Source organism: Epinephelus moara, chromosome 6, assembly GCF_006386435.1.
Source record: "Epinephelus moara isolate mb chromosome 6, YSFRI_EMoa_1.0, whole genome shotgun sequence".
Taxonomy (NCBI): Eukaryota; Metazoa; Chordata; class Actinopteri; order Perciformes; family Serranidae; genus Epinephelus; species Epinephelus moara.
Window position 1 is genome coordinate 19713812 of NC_065511.1, and position 20911 is coordinate 19734722.

Consider the following 20911-nt stretch of genomic DNA (forward strand, 5'->3'; position numbering starts at 1 on the left):
TATATGAATCTCTAGTAATGGTAGATCATATAGCTGTCTAGATGATCTGTCTTGAAAAAAAAACAACTAACAAAACTTTGTGATACAATGCAAAAAGTCTGTTGTTTCATCTCTTCTTATATTGTCACACGTCAAGTGTTGTAAATTTCGAAATTTCGTGATTTTTTTGGTAATGAAATGAGTTTCATGACAAACATTTTGAGCAACAACTAAATTCAAATCAACAACTTAAGAGATTTTTCATATATTGAATAAAAATGTTCCTTTTTTCAGTTCATTATCCATTTATTCTTAATGTCTCCAGCAGCAAATGCTAATGGTGCCTTTACATCAGTGCAAGGTTTTGCACAAGTCTTTTCTGTTGGCTTACAAACTGATGCGGAGCACATGATGTGACATGACATCATCAAGATAGGCCTACTTGTTCGTCTTTTGATCCATAAACTAGATGGCGTTCACCAAGAGGTGCCTTTGGTAAAGATTTTTCAGATTTCCACTGACTTTAAGGATGGACACTGTGAGGTTGTGAGGACTGGCACAACCTTCACAAATTAGCTCCAGAGGATTGTTTGCAGAGTGAGGGTAAGCCAGATAGCAGTCGAGAAGCATTACTGCATGTGGTTTTGGAGATTTCAGGCAGAGTTCGAGGTACACTGGCTTGCCAAGGAGCTCTCACAAGGGCTGATGGTGTAGCTTGAATACGCCTGATCGTTAGCAATTCTCAGCTGAACATCATTTAAGCCGATACAAATGCAGTTGCAATTCAGGGTCTTGACCATGAAGCCAACACTGGCCAATGACTGCTGAGTGGTGCCCCCCGATTTGCTGTAGTGGCATTCAACCATGACCCTGAGTGGATCACTTCTTATAATTACACCATACTTGAGGTTCAGGGCTTTGACAACACTCTGAACTTCAGCCAGGTAGACTGTTGTCTCGCCAACTTCAAAAGCACAAGCTCCAAATTCTGGAATCTTTGGAGATTATTTTTTTAGCAAATGAAGCCACTCCAGTGCACTGAGCAGAGCAGGACAGGGATTTTATTTAAATATTATTTGTAAGTACAAAATATATCTCATAATCACAATATTGCACATAATGTTTTAGAAGTTACCAATAGTGACTGAGAAATAAATACGGTGAAGGAAATTCTGGAACATTCATGATATCCTGATTTTCTTGCTTATTGGTAAATTTTATGTTACTTCACTTCTGTAAACTGATACTGATCCCCTCAATACTGATAAGCCAAAAGCTATTCAAATGTATTACTAGTTGATTTCTACTGTGTGTTCCTGGACGTAGACGATATAGTGGTGAGCGTTTTCTCCCTGAGTGAGGACTGTCAGAGCCTCCAGGCCGTGTGCGTCCTCCACCACCATCACCTGGTTACCGGTCAGACCCCCTTCTGCGTTCACCACCATCAGCTGGTTGCTGCAGTTCCCCACTTCCTGCTCATCAGCCACCTGCAACTTTAGCCACAAGTCAACATCAACATTTTGCTGTAACCACTCATGGCTTCCTGAGTATGTAATGTGATGTTGTTTACCTGTTGCACGACAGTAACAGTGCCTGGAGCCATGGCGACCATGGAGGTGACGGCGTCGTGAGTCTCTGAACTTAACTCAGTGATCTGCTGGATATTAACTGAGCACAAAAGACACACACTTACTTAGAGTTTTGTCTTTTGGGTTGTATCGACTGTATGTTTAGCACTGTTACTGTTGTTACCGTTGTCCTGCAGGGCTGCTACAGGTACTTCAGTCAGCTGTTCTTCATGCTCCACAGGCACGTACTGAGCCTCTACTGCCTCCTCCACCTGCATAATCACACATATGTATTACCAGATAGTAGTATCCTAAAAGTACTGGCTTTGAGGAATAAAAACAATACTTATATAACATGCTTTCATGACCTGAGATATTTCAGTCTCCACAGCCACATCACCATGATAGCTAAAAATAACCCAATGCCTTATTTTAGTGTATCCTGTCTGTGTATGTGGATACTGTTTACCTCCCAGGTGCATTCCACAACTTTCAGGCTGTGCTTGCTCTTCAGGTGACGGTTCAACTCCCACTTGGTGCCATAAACAAATTCACATTCAGGACACTTCATGCCACCTAAACAAAGGAAGCCAAAAGCTATGTTGGGTTATGATGAACGCACTACAGGCCCAAAGTAATATTAAATGATTTTTGTCGTAGCATCAAATAGATTCTCACAGAGGTGGGACCAAGCCATTGTTTTGCAAGTCACAAGTCTCAAGTCTTCGCACTCAAGTCCAAATTGAAGGCCCAAGTCAAAACAGGCAAGTCCCAAAACTTTGAGTTTCAGGTCCTACATGAGTCATAATGCGCTCTTCACCAAATGTAACGCCATTTTTACAACAGAGTAAAACTTAATTGAATTTATAAAAATCACAAATGCTTATTAAAATGCGTCTTAATTTGTTAAAAAGATACTTTGCTGTTAAGTTAATGTTAGCTAAGCATTAGCTCTGTCACTGTGAATATTAGCCTCGACTTATCGTTCTTTGTGCAGCTTCAAATGTCAAACAAAGTTGGAAACTGTTGCGTCTCTGTCTGTTATTTTCCACCCACACGTTTTGCATACTGCAATTTGTTTGCGTAGTTTTTGTACGCAAACAAGATAATCTTTGGTATAATTTTTTCCAGCTGACACATAGTAACGCATCATCCTTTATGGTTCTCTCCTGCACCTTGATTGGATGCTGTTTGATCGGTTCAAACAAAGTGGATCTGAAGAATTAAGCGTAGAACTGCTGGGAACGAACAGGATTAATAAAGGGAAATTAATTGATTTGTGGTACACTTTTAATCAATATACTTTTTAATATTTGGGCTTGGATGAAGGCATCAAGTATTTTCAAGTCGAAAGGCTCAAGTCCAAGTGAAGTCATGAGTCACTGGTGTTAAAGTTTAGTTGCCAGTCTTTTTTGCTTTTGCCAAATCGAGTCTAAAGTTATCAGATTTGTAACGTGAGTCTGACTCAAGGCATGTGACTTGAGTCCACACCTCTGGATTGCCAACCACACTTTAAGGATCTTTACACAGTACAAATATCCTACTGTAGTAAAATGTTACTTTAACAAACATGATGAGTCTAAAGAACAGACCTTGCTGTTTCAGAGCATCAGGGTTCGGCTGTCCAGGTCCAGCATTCTGATACTTCTGATCTGGGTGTTTCATGTTGTAGTGTCGCTTCAGGGGACCAGCAATGTTGCAGGAGTAGTGGCAGTGGGCACAGCGAAATGGCTACAAAGATAGACAAAAATATACACACAAATTAAAGGGTTACTTTATTTTCAACCTGGACAGTATTTCTCCACATTTTTGTGTCTAAGTGACTAATGGGAACAACAATTTTAAAAAATGAGTCCAGTAGTAAGCTGTTACATTTCCCGCAGCTGACAGCAGCAAACGTCTGCTTTTTAGCAGATATAGAGCCAGCATATGTTCACATCGAACTGGGTGAATTAAGGGTTTAAAGTTGGTGTGATTGTTTGAACAGTGAAAAGACAATCCAAGACATCTTTTGTGAGTTTTACTTAGTTTCTGTTGACTTTGAATGAAGTGTGCTTTATGATGATAAAATTACTGTTTATTTTAATGGAGTCTGGTGGGTGTGGTGGGGCTGTCTCTGGTCAAAAAATAAGTAGGGATTTCTTTCATAATGTTCCTGGCTGCATTGCTCTCGCTCAATATTGGACCAATTATAAAAATTGTTGTTCCCATTAATCACTTAGACACAGAAACGTGGGAAAATAGGGTCCAGGTTTACAAATACAGAAGTTACCCTTTAATGCAAAAATGTTAAATGATTTTCACACAGTCATTTTGTCAAAACAATGACTAGACATCATGAGTGAAGCTTGTGTGTGTCTGCCTGTGTGTTCATTCTGACCTTAAACTCAGCGTGTTGCTCCATGTGTCGGAGCAAGGACGGTTTGGAGACCGAGGTGAAGTCACACTCGGAACACTGAAACCGTTTCCCTGAACAAACAAAAAAATATTTCCCCTTAAATTATCATCGCTTTGCACTCAAATTTCTGCTTGTCCAGCAGAATACTTGTGATGTACAATAATCAGTTATAACACAGATAATAATACACAGACAAGTGATGCATACCTTCGTCAGTGTGGCTCAGTCTGTGGCTTTTGAGCGTGACTTTAGATTTGAACTTTTTACCGCACAGATCACAGAGGTGTCGTCTCTCTGTGTTGTGTCGGTTCATGTGGGTCTTCAGGTTACTCCTGCTGCGGCCTGCGTAGTCACACACAGTGCAGACGTATGGCTTCAGACCTGCACACACAAACACACGGAAACAAAAGAATAACCACATGAGACAGCAACACAATACTAAAAAAACCCAAAACTTTTATGGAGTTAAGAAATGTAAATGTGTAAAGAAATTAGATGATATTTGGTGAATTAAGGTACTTGAGGTTTCTATGCAGGTGAGTGATGTGTGTGTGCAGCCAGCAGTGAGCCAGAAAGTGTAGCATAATCTTAAGTAACAAGGACAGTGGCAGAAAACTACAAAAAAAGCAAAGCCAGATAAAGCTGCAGAAAATCTTAATGAGCAGATGCATTGCAGGGTTTTTCTGGCAAACTGGCCGTGCTCACTGAGACCTTCATCAACACCTGTGCTGGATTTATGTCTGCTAACTCCCTCAGCCTTAGGACAGATGTAACTTCAAGGTAAACAGCTTATCAAGGTAAAGAAGTGTTTAAGCAGGGACTGAGGGGAACGGGAGTAGACTACAATATACTTGCTAAAACACTGTGCATTACAGCTACTGTAGACATGCTTCATGTGTTACACAACTTCAGCTGAACAACCACACATTCATTAGAGCTGATTTTAGATCAGATTCCTCATTTGGCATTATAGGAAAAATTGCACATGTTGACCAAGAGATCATTGCAAGAGAACAGAGCTTAAAACTGGAAAACAGCATGTCTCATAACTTTGGTGTAACTTCTGCCAGTCTTCATTGCCAGATTTCTATTTTTTTCTTCTTTGGGATGATGCCAGCAGCATACAAGTAGACAATTTTGATTGATTGTGTTCTCATTATTTCACAAGTAATTTCACCAACAGTTCAATTTCCCTCTTGCAGCGTCTGCTGTTTTTAGTCTAGTCCATTCTCCTGGACGGCAGCCAGCAGGAAGAGAGACAAATGGAGGCTCAGACCACAAAGCAATCAAGCAGTGAAATACTGTCCATGGTCACTCATGGGCCCAGATGTGTTTCTTCGCACTTGTGATGCATGGTTGTGTTAGAGGTAGAGGAATATCTCACCTTCGTGGGCCGAGATGTGTTTCTTCACACTTGTGATGCATGGTTGTGTTAGAGGTAGAGGAATATCTCACCTTCGTGGGCCCAGATGTGCCGCTGAAAGTCACTGCTGTTCTTTAGGAAGTAGGAGTCACAGTAGGGGCACTTCTCTGCGCGCTGTACCATCAGTCCTTTACCCTGCACAGGTAGTGTGTCTGTCCGAAACATACATGTAAACACAACACACAAAGTCAGATCACAACCTTGGAAATCTTCTTGAAATTGGCTATGTGACTGGCTATTTATTTCAGTCAGGTGATATACTGGTGCTGTCACGATACTGGTATTTTCTAAGTTCGATACAATATCCTGAAAAACATTGATATCTATATCATGGTAGTGTGTTTTGTTTATGTGTGTAGATATATTTGTGTGTTCTTTACCGGGGTGGGATGTTTTGATGTGGTGTTTCAGTTTGTGCTCTGGATAGCTTTGCTGGCAGACAGGACAGGTCACACTCTTCCCCTGTGAACAACAGCAAGACAAAAACATGAAGATGACTGACAAATCTCACAAAGAGAAATCAAGTCAATGTTTGCATCCCTCACAAAAACAATGGGTGCAACAGTGACGGTTTTCACCTAGTTAAAGCTCAGATACAATTTTGCTAGGGCTGCATAATGAATGATACTTCTCATGAACTTCTCCTGTTTACCTGCTCCTGGTGCGTCCTCAGATGGGCCTGAAGTTTGTACTTGTCAGGTGTGGTGTATTTACAGCCAGGATTTGAACATGGCAGCAGCAAGCCGCTGTGCTTCTGAATCTGGTGACGCTTCAGAGAGCTTTTGGTGATGGACGAGTAGCTACACTTTGTACAATAATGCGAGTGCTCCTTGGTGTGAGTGCGTACGTGGACGTTATAGTGGACTTTGTACCAGAACAGTTTACCTGTGCAGAAAAAAAAGACACTATTTAATTCTCACAGCAGTAATAAATAATAACATGTAATATAACGCAAAATTAAACAAAAATAACAGGACAAAACTAAACCAGCTGAGAGGGGTTTCATCATCTCACCACAGTATTGACATTCCAGGTCTCCGTAAATTTTCCTGAGCCGCTGGAAAGACTCCATGTTGAGCCGAATCTTCTGAAGAGATGAGAACACCTGCTGAAACGCACTCTGATGGAGAACCTCCGACACCTGCTGGCAGAAAACAAACAACAAGTCAAAATGCTGGGAGAAAAGCTGACGAGGAGAAAGTCTGCCTGAGAAGAATATTAAAACATGACTGAAAGCAGAATTCCTCTAAAAAAAAATAAACATGACTGAAAGCAGAATTCCTCTAAAAAAAAATTTGTATTTCAGACACAAAATTAATTACTAAATGATATGGTGTCTGATTAAACAATTATACATTTAGACTTCATTGCACTGTAAGTGTAAAGTAAAAAAAAGTAGTGCAAAGTAAAAACATTGATACATATTTTCATCTTTAAGACACACCTCTATTTTGAAATTCCCATATTGCAGCTGTTTTACCATTTCCTTTCCGAGCGCACCTCCATCCTAAACAGTTCTAGTGACCTAGCGCCTGACATTAGTGATAAGCAGCCAAGAAAAAGACAACCAGGATATTTACTGATTCGGTCTCATATGGATCGTTCCCAGGCCGCTAAATCAAATCAAATTTAAATTGTATTGTGGCAGACTTTGAGATATTATTAAATATCAAAGCATTGTCCAAAGAATTAACAACTCTGGTATCATAATGAAACTTGTGATTTATACCCTTAATGGTCACTTAGATATAGATGACATAATTCAGATATATCTGTCTGCTGATGGCAAATTAAGTCTTGTAATATAAAAGATCAAAGAAGAAATAATTACTGGATTTTTAGTGCTGGTATTTAGTTGATTAATTGATCAATAGGAACTTAATAAGCAACTATTTTGATAATTGAATAATCATTAAAAAAAAATTTAAATAAAACATCTCAACGTTCTCTTGTTTGAGCTTCTCAAATGTTCGATTCTTTGTTTAAACATTACATTTAATTGAATATCTTTGGGTTTTGGATTGTTGATTGGACAAAATAAGGCCAATCGACTGATCAACAAAATATCGGGCAGATTAATTGGTTTTGAAAATATCTGCTACCTGTAATTAATTTACCTTTTCTGAATGTGGAGTTTGTCCATCTTCCCCTGGAGAAACTGCGTGTGTGTTTTCAGCTGCATGTGTGCTCCCATCAGCTAGGTGTGTGTCTTCTCGAGCCCTGTCCTCCAGCAGTGCGGTGTGACTGCTGTCTGATGGTAAAAAAGTCTGTGTATTGTCTTCAGCTGCAGCAGTGCATGTGTTGGCTGTGTTGTCCTGTGAGTTCTTCCCAGCTGTTGCTTCCTCCTGTCTGTCAGAGGGAGCTGTGGTTTCTGTAGGATTAGCTTGATGGAGCAGTTCTTGGGAACCTCCACTTTCTAATCCTCCGTCTTTGCCCTGCACTTCTTCTGCACTTTCACCCTGAGATTTAGCTTGTTCTCCTTCTTTTTCTTCACTCACTGCTACTTCCAGCTGCTCCCCTTCCCCATCTCGCCACTGTTCCCCTTCTACACCATTACTTCTACCTTCCTCTCTTGTCCTTTCATCCTCACCCTCCTGCTCTAACCGTAGCCCTTCCTTCATCCCTTTCTCTGTATCTTCCTGCTCCTCGTAGCCCCACATGGCTCCTCCAGGCTGTATCAGATAGTAGCTGTTGTTGATACAGTCGGTGAAGGCCTGCCCCTGGTCCAGCTCCAGGTGAGACTCACTCAAGTGACTCTTCAGCCTCTGAGAGCTGACAAACTTCCCGTCACACACACAGCACACGTACAGGAAAAGGTGCTTCCTGACATGAGCGGTGAGGGTGGCCATCTTGGTCGCAGCATGGTCACACAGGAGGCAGGCGAAGGGACGCTGGGGCCCGTGGACCAACAGGTGGCGCTCCCGCTCCAGCTGGTTCTTGAAGCGCCGGTTACAGGTGGGACAGTGGTAGAGGAGCTGCCTGAGGCCTTGACGAGTCTTTAACCTGGACGAGATGAAACAGATTAGAAGGGCAGGCGTGTCAGACAGCAGATAGGAGGGTAAAATAATGTGGAACAAACCTGAGCTGTTGGTAGCTCTGGTAGACAGCAGGGTCCTCTAGGTTATGTCGTTTCTCCATGTGTTGCAGCAAGTTCTTTACATCAGAGTATTTCTTCTCACAGAAGCTGCAGTGCTGCTTCACCTTCAGATGGACTCGCTCTATGTGGACCTGTATTACCAGGAACACAAGAATTACTCCTGCATCCAAAATCACAAAGAGTTCACATTGTGTCTCACAGCATGCATGTGAACCAATGCTACTAATGATATCAATAACAGTAATAAAGTAATAACAACACCTTGAGGTGTCCTGGGCTGAGGCAGTTGAAAGGACAGTGCTGACAGCTGAACTTCTCTCCTGTGTGCTTCCTCAGGTGAACATTCAGGTTGGCTTTGAAGGGAAAATCAATAAATAAAACTACACACTCAACTCACGATAGACCTTGAAGACTGGGTGCTATATCCTTAATGTAACTGATAAAGTAAAGACTAGAACAGCACTCAAATTTAACTTTTTAATATTGCTACAGGGATGTTTTGGGCAAGACGCCCTTCTTCAGCGTGTATGCTGGCAATGTCACGAACAATACAACAATACATAGAGGTGGGATTAGTTATAGATGACCACCATCAGCACAAGATTTAGAATCCTTCACAACAAAGGTCAAGGACTGTACCCACTCTTAGCTAAATATGTATATGTATGTATGTGTACTTTAGTATGTGTATTGAGGTATGCATATACTGTAGTTGTATGTCAATTGTTGTAGATGTATTCTGTGTGTATTGTGGTTGTATGATGTTTTAAGCTGCATATTTTTTTAATAACACTGTAGGTCTACATGCAAAAGCCCAACTAGGGACTAGAGTTGAAAATTAGCAATAGCTATAAACTCTCTGTGCAACACATCAGCCAAAAACTCTGTATTGGAACTATGTTAAGTTGCATCGTCCCTATCAAATAAAATAAATAAATAATAAGTACATCCATAACTTTGAAGTTTTATCATTTTGTCATTTTAATGTTGCTGTGATCTGCTATATGTTTCGTAAATACTTATGCTTCCAGCAATTTGGTGTTGCTTGTTTTTAACTATTGATATTTTGTAAGTTTCCTCATGGTGAGAATTTAAGACTTATCCCATCTTATTAACTTTAATAATTATAGGCAGCAATTGCAAAGTCACCTGATTATATACTCAAAGCTGAAATAGACATATCTTTTGCTTTAACTTATCGTTATAAAGTAAATGATTGCACAGTGTTATGGTTTCAGAATAATAACATCATCTGTGTTTAGATTGGTTCCCTATAAGCCACCAGGTACAATTTCCCGGGAAAATAAAGGCTCAATTTACAGCATAAAGGAAGTGCATTAACCATTGTGCAGCCAACTGCTTTCCAGGTAGTCATCGCTAGCTATCCCCAGTTACCAAAGAGTATCAATGAAAGTTCATTGCAGTTACTATCTCCAGTAGTGGAACAACTGAAGTAACTGTGGAAATTAACATGCAGTGTGTCCTGTGTTGCTGGTAGTTACTCGGCTCTGAGGAAAACAGAAAGTTGTCTCTGGGACAGCGACGGCAACAATATACCACTTGTAAACGCTAAAGGAGGAAAAGTTAAAGCTGTCTGCTTCCACTTTAAAGGAGAAGTTAAGAGAAAAGATTTCTACAGCCCCCTTCTACCAATAATCCAACAAGAAACACTAAAATTAATGTGCCTCACTCCCCCCATGTTTCCTCTCTGCTCAAAAAGGCAATTTCAAAAACAAAATCTGACACGATTCAGTCTCACTTTGGATAATAAAGCTGAATTTTCAGTGTGGCCTCTAAAACAGTTTCTCCTGTATGCCAGTGAGCTAGGAAGTACCTTTGATGGCTGATGCATAGTCACAGTGTGGACACTGGAACGGTTTCTCCTGGGTGTGCGTCCTGAGGTGGGCGACCAGTGAGTGTCTGAATTTAAAGATCTTGTTACAGAACTCACAGGCAAAGATCTTCAGCTGGCTCTGAAGTAAACTGGGAGACAGAGAGGACATATTACATATTACGTTTACCAGCTGACAGATGTCACTGTAGTGCTATTGTGGTGGTGGAGATTGTTGATGTTGCTCATAAAACTGACAGACCTGTTCAAATGGCTTTACGCTGTACAGATAATATTTCCAATAGGGGAAGAAACTAAATAACAATTTACTCCTTATAAAAACAGTAAAAACAAAGTCAAACATATTTTTCTGTCAGATTGTCAGGTAAGAAACAGTTTGATTTACAGTGGTGTGCAGCTTGAGGTTTACACAGAAGCATTCAGCTACACTTAACGTCCAAATAAAGCTACAACTACAATAAAATAAAATCAATGTTAACACATTTAATAAAAAAACATATTCATACGGTACTTGGGAGCATCTTGCTTGATAGAATATTCCTGGAAGCCTCTGCCGGCTGCTGTTGTTGTTGTTGAAGTTGTGGAGGCTGGGTCAGAGCTACGGGTAGAAAACAAGGGAATCAGCCTGCTGACAGGAGAAAACACTGACAGACCGCTACAACCACACACTATCAGGACTTTAACAACATTATTTATGCATGCAGTTCACAAATCACTGTCAGATTTACATATCAAGCTCACCGACAATATGTTATTATGACCATTAATTATGTATTACATTCATATTATTATAGGAGAGATCCCATTATATTACCTTGGCTCCTGATCTGTTTTAGAGTTACCGTCACAGGCAGCGGCTTCACTTGGAAGGTCTTGTGACTGACTCTGGAAGACTGCAGACTGCTGGTCATCGAGACAAATTCAATAAATAAACACATATAATACTGGGATTCTAAGATCAATTCAAATCAAATAATTCTATAATAATAATAAAAAGAAAAGACATGGAAAAACACACCATCACAGAATCATGACATTTAAAGTTCAGCTGAAATACCAGTTAAATCGCTTCTGAGCTGACATCCTTGTGTGGTCAATAGGACCACGACACAACAGGCTGTTGACAGTTTTATAGAGTTTATTTTTTGCTAACAAAAAATATGTTTCTTAGAAACTGCTCACAATAATGTCTGTGCACTATCTTGAGTAACTGGGACACTGTCCCTGGAAAAGAAAAAATGTAATTGCTGTTGTGGGCAACACAAGCGAAATTCTCTACAGTGTTATTATATTGGGATGGAAGCATAAATCTCTGAGATATCTCAAAACCCAGACAAATAAAACCAAAATAATATGTCAGGCTAGATACTATAAGGGGTAAATGAGAAATACATTTCACATTTGGGGTGAATGTTCCTCTCCTACCTGAGGTTGAGTTTGGACAGCTGCAGGCTCTGTTTCTGCTGAACTGTCCTCTACTGGAACCATTTTAGAAACACCTGTTGAATTAAAAAGTAACTGTAAATAAATCCTCTGCAGCAGTCAAAACAGTTGTTAGCCAAACGCAAAAGCTTCTTCAGACAAACCTGGAAGTGTTTCATCTTGTGTCAGAAAAACACTGATGACTGACTTTTTGTTTCCCGTTGCAAGGCCTCCTTCTTTGGAGGTGCGGTTTCGGTTGGTTCTCGGGGGTCTGGAGCTGCCCGCGTCTAAAAGTAGAGACCGAGAAAGGGTCAGACCAATAGGATCATAAATCAGTCACAGTACATCACAAATCATATTTTGTAGTGACTTTAAAGGGGCAATTAGGTGTCCCTCCTGGTGAGAATTAGTTGGAACACCTTTTTCTCTCAAGAGTCCTGGTCTTGCTGGGTTTTGTTGCGTCTGATTTGGATCTCCTCCTCCAGGATCCACACTCCCAGAGCCCTCAACTCCTGCTCCACCAGAGATGCTCCCTGAAAATGATTATTATGTCTGTAAATCAGAATCATACCAATGGCTAAGTGAAGAAAATGTATGTAAATAATTTTCTTCTGTTGTTGACACAGAGGTATTTAATAATAATCTATAATTATATTAAGAATAATTCCAAAAATGCTCTTCTCAAGTCACTCACACTCAACTTTCAGTGCCTCTTTACCACACATTGACCTTTTTCTATTGCTGATTTGTTTTAATCCTCACCATTCTCCTCTTCGTCCTCCTCCTCCTCCTCCTCTTCTTTCAGGCAGATGTGTTTGAGGATCTGTCGTCTGTTGCTGAACGAGCGGTGGCAGTCTCTACATTCCAGCCCCAAAATCCCATCATGGCTTTCGCCTAGCAGGGGGAAAAAAAAACATTAAAAAACCGTAAGATTCAGAATGACGATTTGTCAGGTTTATTTATATAAAATTTATGAAATTGTCTGTAAACTAAGCATCTTCTCTGTGCAGAGGGTTACACATAAATGGCAACAATACTACCTTGTATTATGTTACATTGTCTGTCTCCCTCCTCCTTATTCCCTTCTTCTCCTATTTGAACATTATCCTCAAGAGGATGGGTAGAGTTGGCCTTTCCCTCTGTCAAATCTATGCGTGTCTTCTTCGTAGAACCTTTAGGTCGTCCTCGCTTTCGCTTCACTGGGCTCTCTGTGGGCCAACAACACAGAAGAACAGATAAGAAGAAAACAATGGAGTTGGGGTTTTTTTTTTTTTCAGTTAACAAATCCCACTAAGAGATAAAAACAATGAGTTTATCCTATAAACACTTGTTTTCTGTGAAGCCAAAGCCTAAAATACAGATATTGCATATGCCTTATGTCATAGAACTCCATAGTTATCTGCCAGATGCAATGAAAAACAGATTAGAGTTTTTGTCTTGCACTGAGTGACATATTCTTGTGTAGTATAGTGTATATTTTTCTTCCTTCTTTATACATTTGATTTGTATTCTCATTTTCTAATCAACTTTGACTTATCAGTTCAAGAACATTATTAATACTGCATTTGACATCACTATCAAAAGCATTACACTAAGTCCAATTCATCCTCACATCAGTGGACACAGAGATAAGTATTATGAAATAGAATTGGGGTTTTTTAAACATGATTTCATGATAGTAATTTTGGCGATGACCCGCTAATCTGACCTGCCAGGGTCTCCACAGCCTCTCCTACAAGGGGCTGCAGAGCAATGATGATGTCATCAGGTGGCTCCTGCTGGGTGTGCTGCTGGGAGCAATGGGCCAGCAGCTGAGAGTGACTGGGAGAGAAGAGGTTGCACAGCCGACACATGAACACAGAACCAGCTGGGAAGACATGGAGAAGAGAGGTGGAAGAGGGAAACAAACAGAATAATTTTAAAGAGAGAGTGAGAGAGATCAAAGATACTCTGCCTGCTTTCAAAGAATAAAGCAAATTTTGTTATTTTGAGTTATTGCACTGCGTTTCCTCATCTTGATTCTCCAGGCTCCACCTTTCACCCATCTGCAACATTTAATGGAAATAGGTCTTTCTTTAACATGAGTTTTATTTATCTCAGCTGCCAAACAGACAAATCAATGAAAAATGTTTCAATTTGTGTCACAGCAGTGCATTATAAACTTAATTTCAGGTGTTACATTATCTACAAAATATTGCATCATGTTGTTTTTAGTTTGTTTCTGTGTAAGTCAGTGTAGAGCACTTTCTTCCATTTGTTTAAATTTGATTTCTATATTGTTCATGCAACAGGAGTTTAAAGAAGGGAGAAAATAAGGGAAATGGGAGGGAAGGAGGGTGCCACATTTTGTAACTTAAATGCAGTTTAATAATAAGTAATGGAGGATGGCATATGGGTTTGCTGGGAAAACCGATGATAAAAAATCTCATTTTCAACTATTGCTTTCTGTTTCTGTTGCTTTCTATTCCTATTCCACATCTGAATAGAGCAGGCTGTTGGGCTCAGTGCCTGCTACTTAATTTCTTATTTCTTTTGGTGTAAGTGTCCCCTGGACTTACCTAACCTAAGGAAATTTTCAAAACTGTTCCGCTAAAAAGTTAGTTTTCCTTATCATATCTTATATTTGGGCATATAGGACTACTGTTTTCTTTATATTTCATTACATTTTATGAAAAAACAATAGTCCCATGTGCCCAATGTATTATGCTAATGCGTGCAATCAAGTATTTGCCATTTATGAACTCATTACAAGTTTTTTATTTTATTTTATGAAAGATATGCACACTTAAGCAATGGAAAATCCTTACTTTAACTATTGATAACAGTCTGATTTTTAATGTGATCTAAAACTTTCAGAGTTGTTACTTTCCCTACGTATGTCCGGATCAGATTTCAAGACTTCAGACTGATCAAATCAAATGTGGCATTTTTCCTTCTCATACTAAATCTAGTCTTTGGGCACTAATGGGTTAAAGAAACTGTATTCACCACAGCTGCTGTTGGCCAGTAAGTTAGTCTTGTTCCCACTCAGACACAGTAAACGAGGCTCAGACCCATAATTAGATCTTGAATTATCAGCATTTCTTTTGCTGATAAAGTGGATGTAATTTATATGGTTAAGTCATAACACAGGGACGTTTCTGTAACATTGTTATCGGCTAGAATTAACAGCATCTGTCAGAAAAATCCACAATAATAACGGTCTTCAGTCCATTATCTTGAGCTTATATGGTGTGGTGCTTTTGTTTTCTGTGAAATTGACCACAATATTAAAAATGAGCGAGCAGTAATTTTCAGTCCTGATGCATTCACACATTTTCCTTTAAAATAAGGCCGATAATCTGTCTTTGTCCACACCATTTGATGCTGTATGAAACCTGTAACGGTGACAGCCTCATCACCGAGCTTCAGGGCTAACGTTAGTTAACGGACACTTTCAGTAGCTGGCGACAGTGACACACGACTCCCTGCAGACTACTTACACCTTCACTACAGTACAAAAGTCTGTAAATGACGTCTACAGTGTGAATTAAAAAAAATAAAAGACCCTGAGACCTAGTGCAGGCACACGTTTTGAGCTAAACACGTTTGTTTATTTTGATTTGGCCCAAAGTGACATGAAGACCCGACAAACATATTCGAGTTGACGCTAGCCAAAATTCTTACCTGCTTTTTGTCCATCCATTTCTCCTGCGTCTAAACAACAAAAGAATACTAATTTATCGATGGATCTGAGGCATCATATGACTAAATATAATCGCTAAATTTGGATTTAGAACCTAATTTTACATTACGCACATTGAAATTTCTGTCGAATCTGCCACACAAGTCCTCCAACCGGCGGAAGTGGACGGTGATACCGTCGTAGCAGCGCCCTCTGTGGCGGGAGGACTGTACTGCGGCTGAAAAGGGGGACTATAGCTTCGACTAGTTTAAATGTTAATTTAAGGTACCTGTAAAATAATTTTGACGTGTAACGAACTTGTTTTCACTGACAGAAATCACACTTTGACAAGCCAAAACTGATTTAAAGGTATCTTTAATTTAATGAGAGATATCAGTAATTTGGCACTAGCAAGATTAAGGATTACAAACATCTAAAAATGAATTTCCACATGTTGAAAAAGGATTGTGACGATTGGAAATGTAGTCAGTATGCTAATTTACCATTTCCAGACTATTTGAATTTCTCTCTGATATCTAAAATTAAATTCTGACTATTAATAAAAGAAGTGTAGATATCTCAAATATTACTAGTGCAAATATATTTTCCATAGGCTATATGGGGCATTCTACCAATTGTGTGCAAAGTGCTGTCCCTTAACAAAAAAACAACAAAAATAATAAAATTGAGTATTCAGACATAGATATTTACAAAGATTATGTTATGACCTATTTAAACCCAGGACATTAAATGAAAAAGTGATAAGCTAAATATATACAAAATCACCATTTATAGGGTACTTTCTATTGGGAAGTAGCTGTCCCCAACCCTGAACTCTAAAATTCAATTCATGTAAAGAACACTTAAAACATTTTTTATATTTTTTTCAAAAGTGTAATTTAAAACATATTTGTGATTAAGTTTAAACAGAAGTTGAAAGATTTAGATGTATTGTGGGATTAATTTTTAAATTAAGAAACTATGCTAAAAAAAATAGTGTCCCTTGTTTTCATGTCACTACCGAAACACAAGAGTTTTAATGCACTGGTTGAGTCTGGATTTTAGCTGCACCCCTGAATTTCTGAGAAGGGGGGTAGTACTGCACCCCCGTCCCAGATGGCTGCATGGTAAGTCGCTGACTCCCATCATTTTTTGAATAAATGTCTTCCAAAGTCTGAAAATCAGCGTGTAACTTTTAAAATTGTCACTACCGAACACATGTTCTCTTCAATTATGTAAAAATTTGGGGGGTTTATGCAAAATATTATGTTTTTCTGTGTGAACAACTCTTCAAACACGTGCTTGTTAGCCATGTGACTACTAGCATTCTTTAGTTATCCTGAAAAATAGCTAGGAATGTCACTACCGAAACCTATGGTAAAGTTTCGGTAGTGACAAAATGGAATGGTCAGTAGTTAAACCCCATAATTTTGTGGTCCGAAGTCTTGCTCTTCTCTGCTCTGCTCTACCCTGGTCTACTGTACTCTGCTTTACTCTATACTCTACTCTTCTCTACTGTACTCTGCTTTACTCTATTCTGCTCTACTCTGTTCTGCTCTGCTCTACTATACTCTACTTTGCTCTACTCTGCTCTGCTCTAATAATGAAGCATCAGTGTTAGAGCATGCATGTTACTGTTGTAGCTGCTGGAGGTGGAGCTAGTTTCAACTACTTTATAAAAATTGTTATTATGATTAGGCCTGTCACGATAACAAATTTTGCTGGGCGATTAATTGCATCAGAAATTATTGCGATAATATTGAGTAATATTGTGCTTTTAAGATCATTTTTATTATTGTTGTAATTTTGCTGTTTTAGACCATTTTTAAACTTATATAATGACAATCAAAGGCATAATGATGCAAGTACACCATTTTAAAGAGAAATAAACATTTATTTAACAAGAATATTTAGGAATGCAAAAAAGAAAATTTAAATATCCAAAATAACACGTAAAAATATCAAAATAAATAAATAAATACAAAAAAATAGACTGTCAGTCTCTCACTCGCAGGTGTGCAGTTGAGTTGGTCATATTCGCTTTTTTGGCCGGGTCCGGTCCGGAGGATGGCAAGTCTCGCGGTGTATGACTGCACGGCTGTTTAGCCTGGAGACGAAGAGGCTCATCTCTTCGTCTGGAGACGAAGAGGCTCATCATGCACTTGGCAGGAGAATCTGGCAATCTGATGTTTCACAGCAAGAGAATACACATCTACCCGGACCTTACAGCTGATTTGGTCGCGCCACACATCTACCCGGACCTTACAGCTGATTTGGTCGCGCCTGCGGGATGCAAATGTGAGGTATGGGTTAGCCTACTATTTCCTTGCAAGCTGATCGTAACATTTGCCAACAAAACTGTGTCCTTCACGGACCACAAGGAGGCGATGGTGTACTACGACCTGGTGGTTAAACCAACTCTACATCCTGGGCACAACAAATGACTAACACCTTTATCTGAGCAATAGTCTACTATGTGGGAAATGTAATAACTATACAACCTACCTTTGATTAAATCGGACATCATAGAAAGCCATTGATCTGCTGAGATGGTTACAGGTGGTTACAACTGGAGCCTCATCTGATTGCAGAACTATTGATTGACTATGGGGGGCATTTGATTAAATGATACAGGCTATACCTTGTCCTGTCTTCTGTTTGAATTGAGGCGTCTAAAATAGCTACACATTAACCGGACCTAACAATGTGTTTGACTTGAAAACAAACGTGGTTGGTTATAATTAATTAAGTGATTTTTTTTTCAGGCTCCAGGTGGGCCATGTAAATGGGGATGTTTATTTAGAAAGTGTTCAGTAGAGGACAACAGAGCCTAATTAGAGACCAAACTTTATCAACAGGTCTGAGTCTTATTTTGCACCATGTAAAATTAGGTTACTATCCTAATTATGGTGAAAATCATGGTGAAAATGGATTATGATGACTATCGCCACTTTTATTCTTTTTAGTAGCTGCTATTAAATAATTTTCCCTCCTGGTGGTCATATGCCCAAAAATACAAAATAATGGAGCCTGTGTGAAGTTTCTTTTTTTGTTTTTGTTTGTTTTTGTTGTTCTTTTTTTCTCTTTTTATATTAGATTAAAATAAAATCTCCTTAAAATAATTTATAAATGTAGGAGAGAGCGTCGTCCCTTTTACATCCCAGGATGTACTCAGGAAGTATCAAATGGGTGGGTGGGGAGGATGTGGGGTGCTCTTCTGGATGGGTAGGAAAAGTGTTTCATTCCGCTTTTACGTCCAACTCGAGAGGTGTTGCGATTCTCATCAGGCAGAATGTACCATTTCTCCCTGAAGAAGTAAAGTCTGACATAAATGGTAGATTTATTTTTGTCAGGGGTCTCCTTGACCAGATTGAAATCATTTTACTAAATTGTTATTGCCCTAATTATGATGACCCAAAATTCATTAATGATCTCACATTGATGGTCACACAATTCAAGATCCCCATCTTTTGGGGGGGCGACTTCAATTGTATTTTGGATGCAAATTTGGGCAGATCCTCTATTACTAATTATTCGCTATCTAATATGTCTATTGCTTTGGCTTATAATACTCAGGAATTGGGCCTTCATGAGATTTGGAGAACTATTCACCCTGATGACAGGGACTTTTCATTTTACTCCCCCGTGCACAATTCTTACTCAAGAATTGATTTTTTCTTTGTCTCAGTAGCGTTTGTTTTCAAAATATCAAAATGTGTTTACTTGGCAAGAATACTATCAGATCATTCTGCGCTATTGTTTTCAATTGATTTTGATGGCCCTTTTGCATCATTTAAAAGTTGGAGGTTTAATACAACATTGTTGGCCAACCAGCAGTTCATTGAATTTGTAAATGCCCATTTAGATACTTTCGCTGCTGTGCATCAGGGCTCAACAATATGCCCTTTAATAGTATGGGACATGTTGAAAGCCTACGTTAGAGGGATCATTATAGCATTTTCTTCTTCCCTTAAAACTAAATCCAAAGATGAATTATAGCATACTGAACAAAAAATTAGAAAATTGGAGAAACTTCACTATCTATCCAAAGATCCTGCTATACTTTGCCATCTTGATAATCTGAAAATGAAATATAATAATATAAACACACGTTCTATCGAATTGACTATTTTAAAAACAAAACAAAAGTTTGTAGAACAAGGCGAAATGGCAGGAAAATTATTGGCATGGCAAATAAAGAAAGAATCGGAAGATCGGGCTATATTGCAGATTGAGGGGGCTGATGGTGGTGTAACAATGGATCCAGCTCAAATTAATGAGACATTCAAAGAATTTTATAGTGGTTTATATAAATCTAATTGTTATTGTAGTAAGGAAACTCTTAGCTCCTTTTTGAAAGATATCTCTTTACCATCCCTGACACCTGACAGAATAGATCACATTTAGATAAAGATATAACTTCAGAAGATATTTTGAAGGCTATGCACTCTCTCCAAAGTGGCAAGGCACCGGGATTGGATGGTCTTCCAGTTGAATTTTATAGACAGTTTTCTCAGCAGCTAATGTCTTTTTTTCTTTCTATGATTTCAACCTGTCTTGAGAAAAAGCTGCTTCCTCAGTCCCTTTACATAGCGGCTATTACTTCACTTAAAAAGAAAGATAAGGATCCTCTGTTCTGTGCCTCTTATAGACCAGTCTCACTTTTAAATGTCGGCTATAAGATCATTACTAAAATCCTAACTTTTCGTCTCGAATCAGTGACCTCTAGTCTTATTCATTTAGACCAAACAGGGTTTGTACAGGGCCGTCTATTGTTCGATAATATACGTAGGTACTTTGATATCCTTTTTCACACTAAAGACTGCACAACCCCTATGGTAACTATATCTATTGATGCTGAAAAAGCATTTGATAGATTAAAATGGAAATATTTAGTAGCAGTTTTATCAAGATTTAATTTTGGCCCAATTTTTATTTCCTGGATTCATATTAATTATAGTTCCCCTATGGCTATCATAAAGACAAACACTCAGTACTCTTCTCCCTTTAAGTTATCACGTAGAACAAGACAAGGTTGTCCATTGTCACTGTTATTATTTGCTCTTGCTATTGAGCCTTTGGCCGCAATAATAAGATCACATAAAAATATACAAGGTGTTAAAATCGGAAGTGAGAATCATGTTATTTCACTTTATGCAGATGACATTACCCCTTACATTCAATCCCTACACTTTTTACAATATTAGACCAGTTTGGAGACCTATCTGGTTACAAAATCAATTGGTCAAAAACTGAGATCATGCCTATTTCTAAATTTGATTTTGATTCTTTAAAATTAAGCAATATCACATGAGAGGGAGTGATGTTATACTCGTATACCGTCACGGCTGCGATTCAGTCATAGGCACGAGGCCGACTGAATCACAGCCGTGTTGCTTTTATACAACAGTTCAACAGTTAAATAAGCAAGGCTGATTAAGAAATGTTGAAAAATTAGGACAAAATAGATAATTTAAGCATTTTATTTGTCTTCCGCCAACAAAAATA

General features: G+C 38.9%; 1 protein-coding gene across 5 annotated transcripts; it reads right to left on the reverse strand.

Annotated features, from left to right (window-relative positions):
* Window positions 1–1022: 1022 nt before the first annotated feature.
* LOC126392270 (zinc finger protein ZFAT-like) lies at window positions 1023–15603 on the reverse strand. Of its 5 annotated transcripts, none has more exons than XM_050047591.1 (25): window positions 15538–15603; window positions 15406–15435; window positions 13448–13606; window positions 12780–12947; window positions 12502–12633; window positions 12159–12272; window positions 11904–12026; window positions 11743–11816; window positions 11132–11217; window positions 10829–10915; window positions 10300–10448; window positions 8727–8818; window positions 8448–8596; window positions 7486–8371; window positions 6383–6509; window positions 6021–6253; window positions 5749–5830; window positions 5401–5520; window positions 4153–4326; window positions 3928–4016; window positions 3140–3278; window positions 2017–2123; window positions 1732–1819; window positions 1550–1647; window positions 1023–1472 (listed from the first exon to the last, which is right to left on the reverse strand). In XM_050047591.1, the coding sequence occupies exons 2-25, from the start codon at window positions 15422–15424 to the stop codon at window positions 1272–1274; spliced, it is 3696 nt and encodes a 1231-aa protein (XP_049903548.1). In that variant the 5' UTR covers window positions 15425–15435; window positions 15538–15603; the 3' UTR covers window positions 1023–1271. The 5 variants fall into 5 exon arrangements, with proteins under 5 accessions (XP_049903548.1, XP_049903545.1, XP_049903547.1 ...); XM_050047588.1 differs by having other exon boundaries at window positions 6383–6512; window positions 11132–11220; XM_050047590.1 differs by having other exon boundaries at window positions 6383–6512; window positions 15406–15571.
* Between the last annotated feature and the right edge of the window lie 5308 nt (window positions 15604–20911).

What these genes read in the sequence shown, in the direction of transcription:
- LOC126392270 (XM_050047588.1), bottom strand. An exon ending in ATCAAGCAAGATGCTCCCAA is followed by an intron (nt 10,449 to 10,828) that starts GTACCGTATGAA and finishes TCTGTCTCCCAG; the next exon opens with TTTACTTCAGAGCCAGCTGA. An exon ending in TGAGGACGCACCAGGAGCAG is followed by an intron (nt 5,831 to 6,020) that starts GTAAACAGGAGA and finishes TGTTGTTCACAG; the next exon opens with GGGAAGAGTGTGACCTGTCC.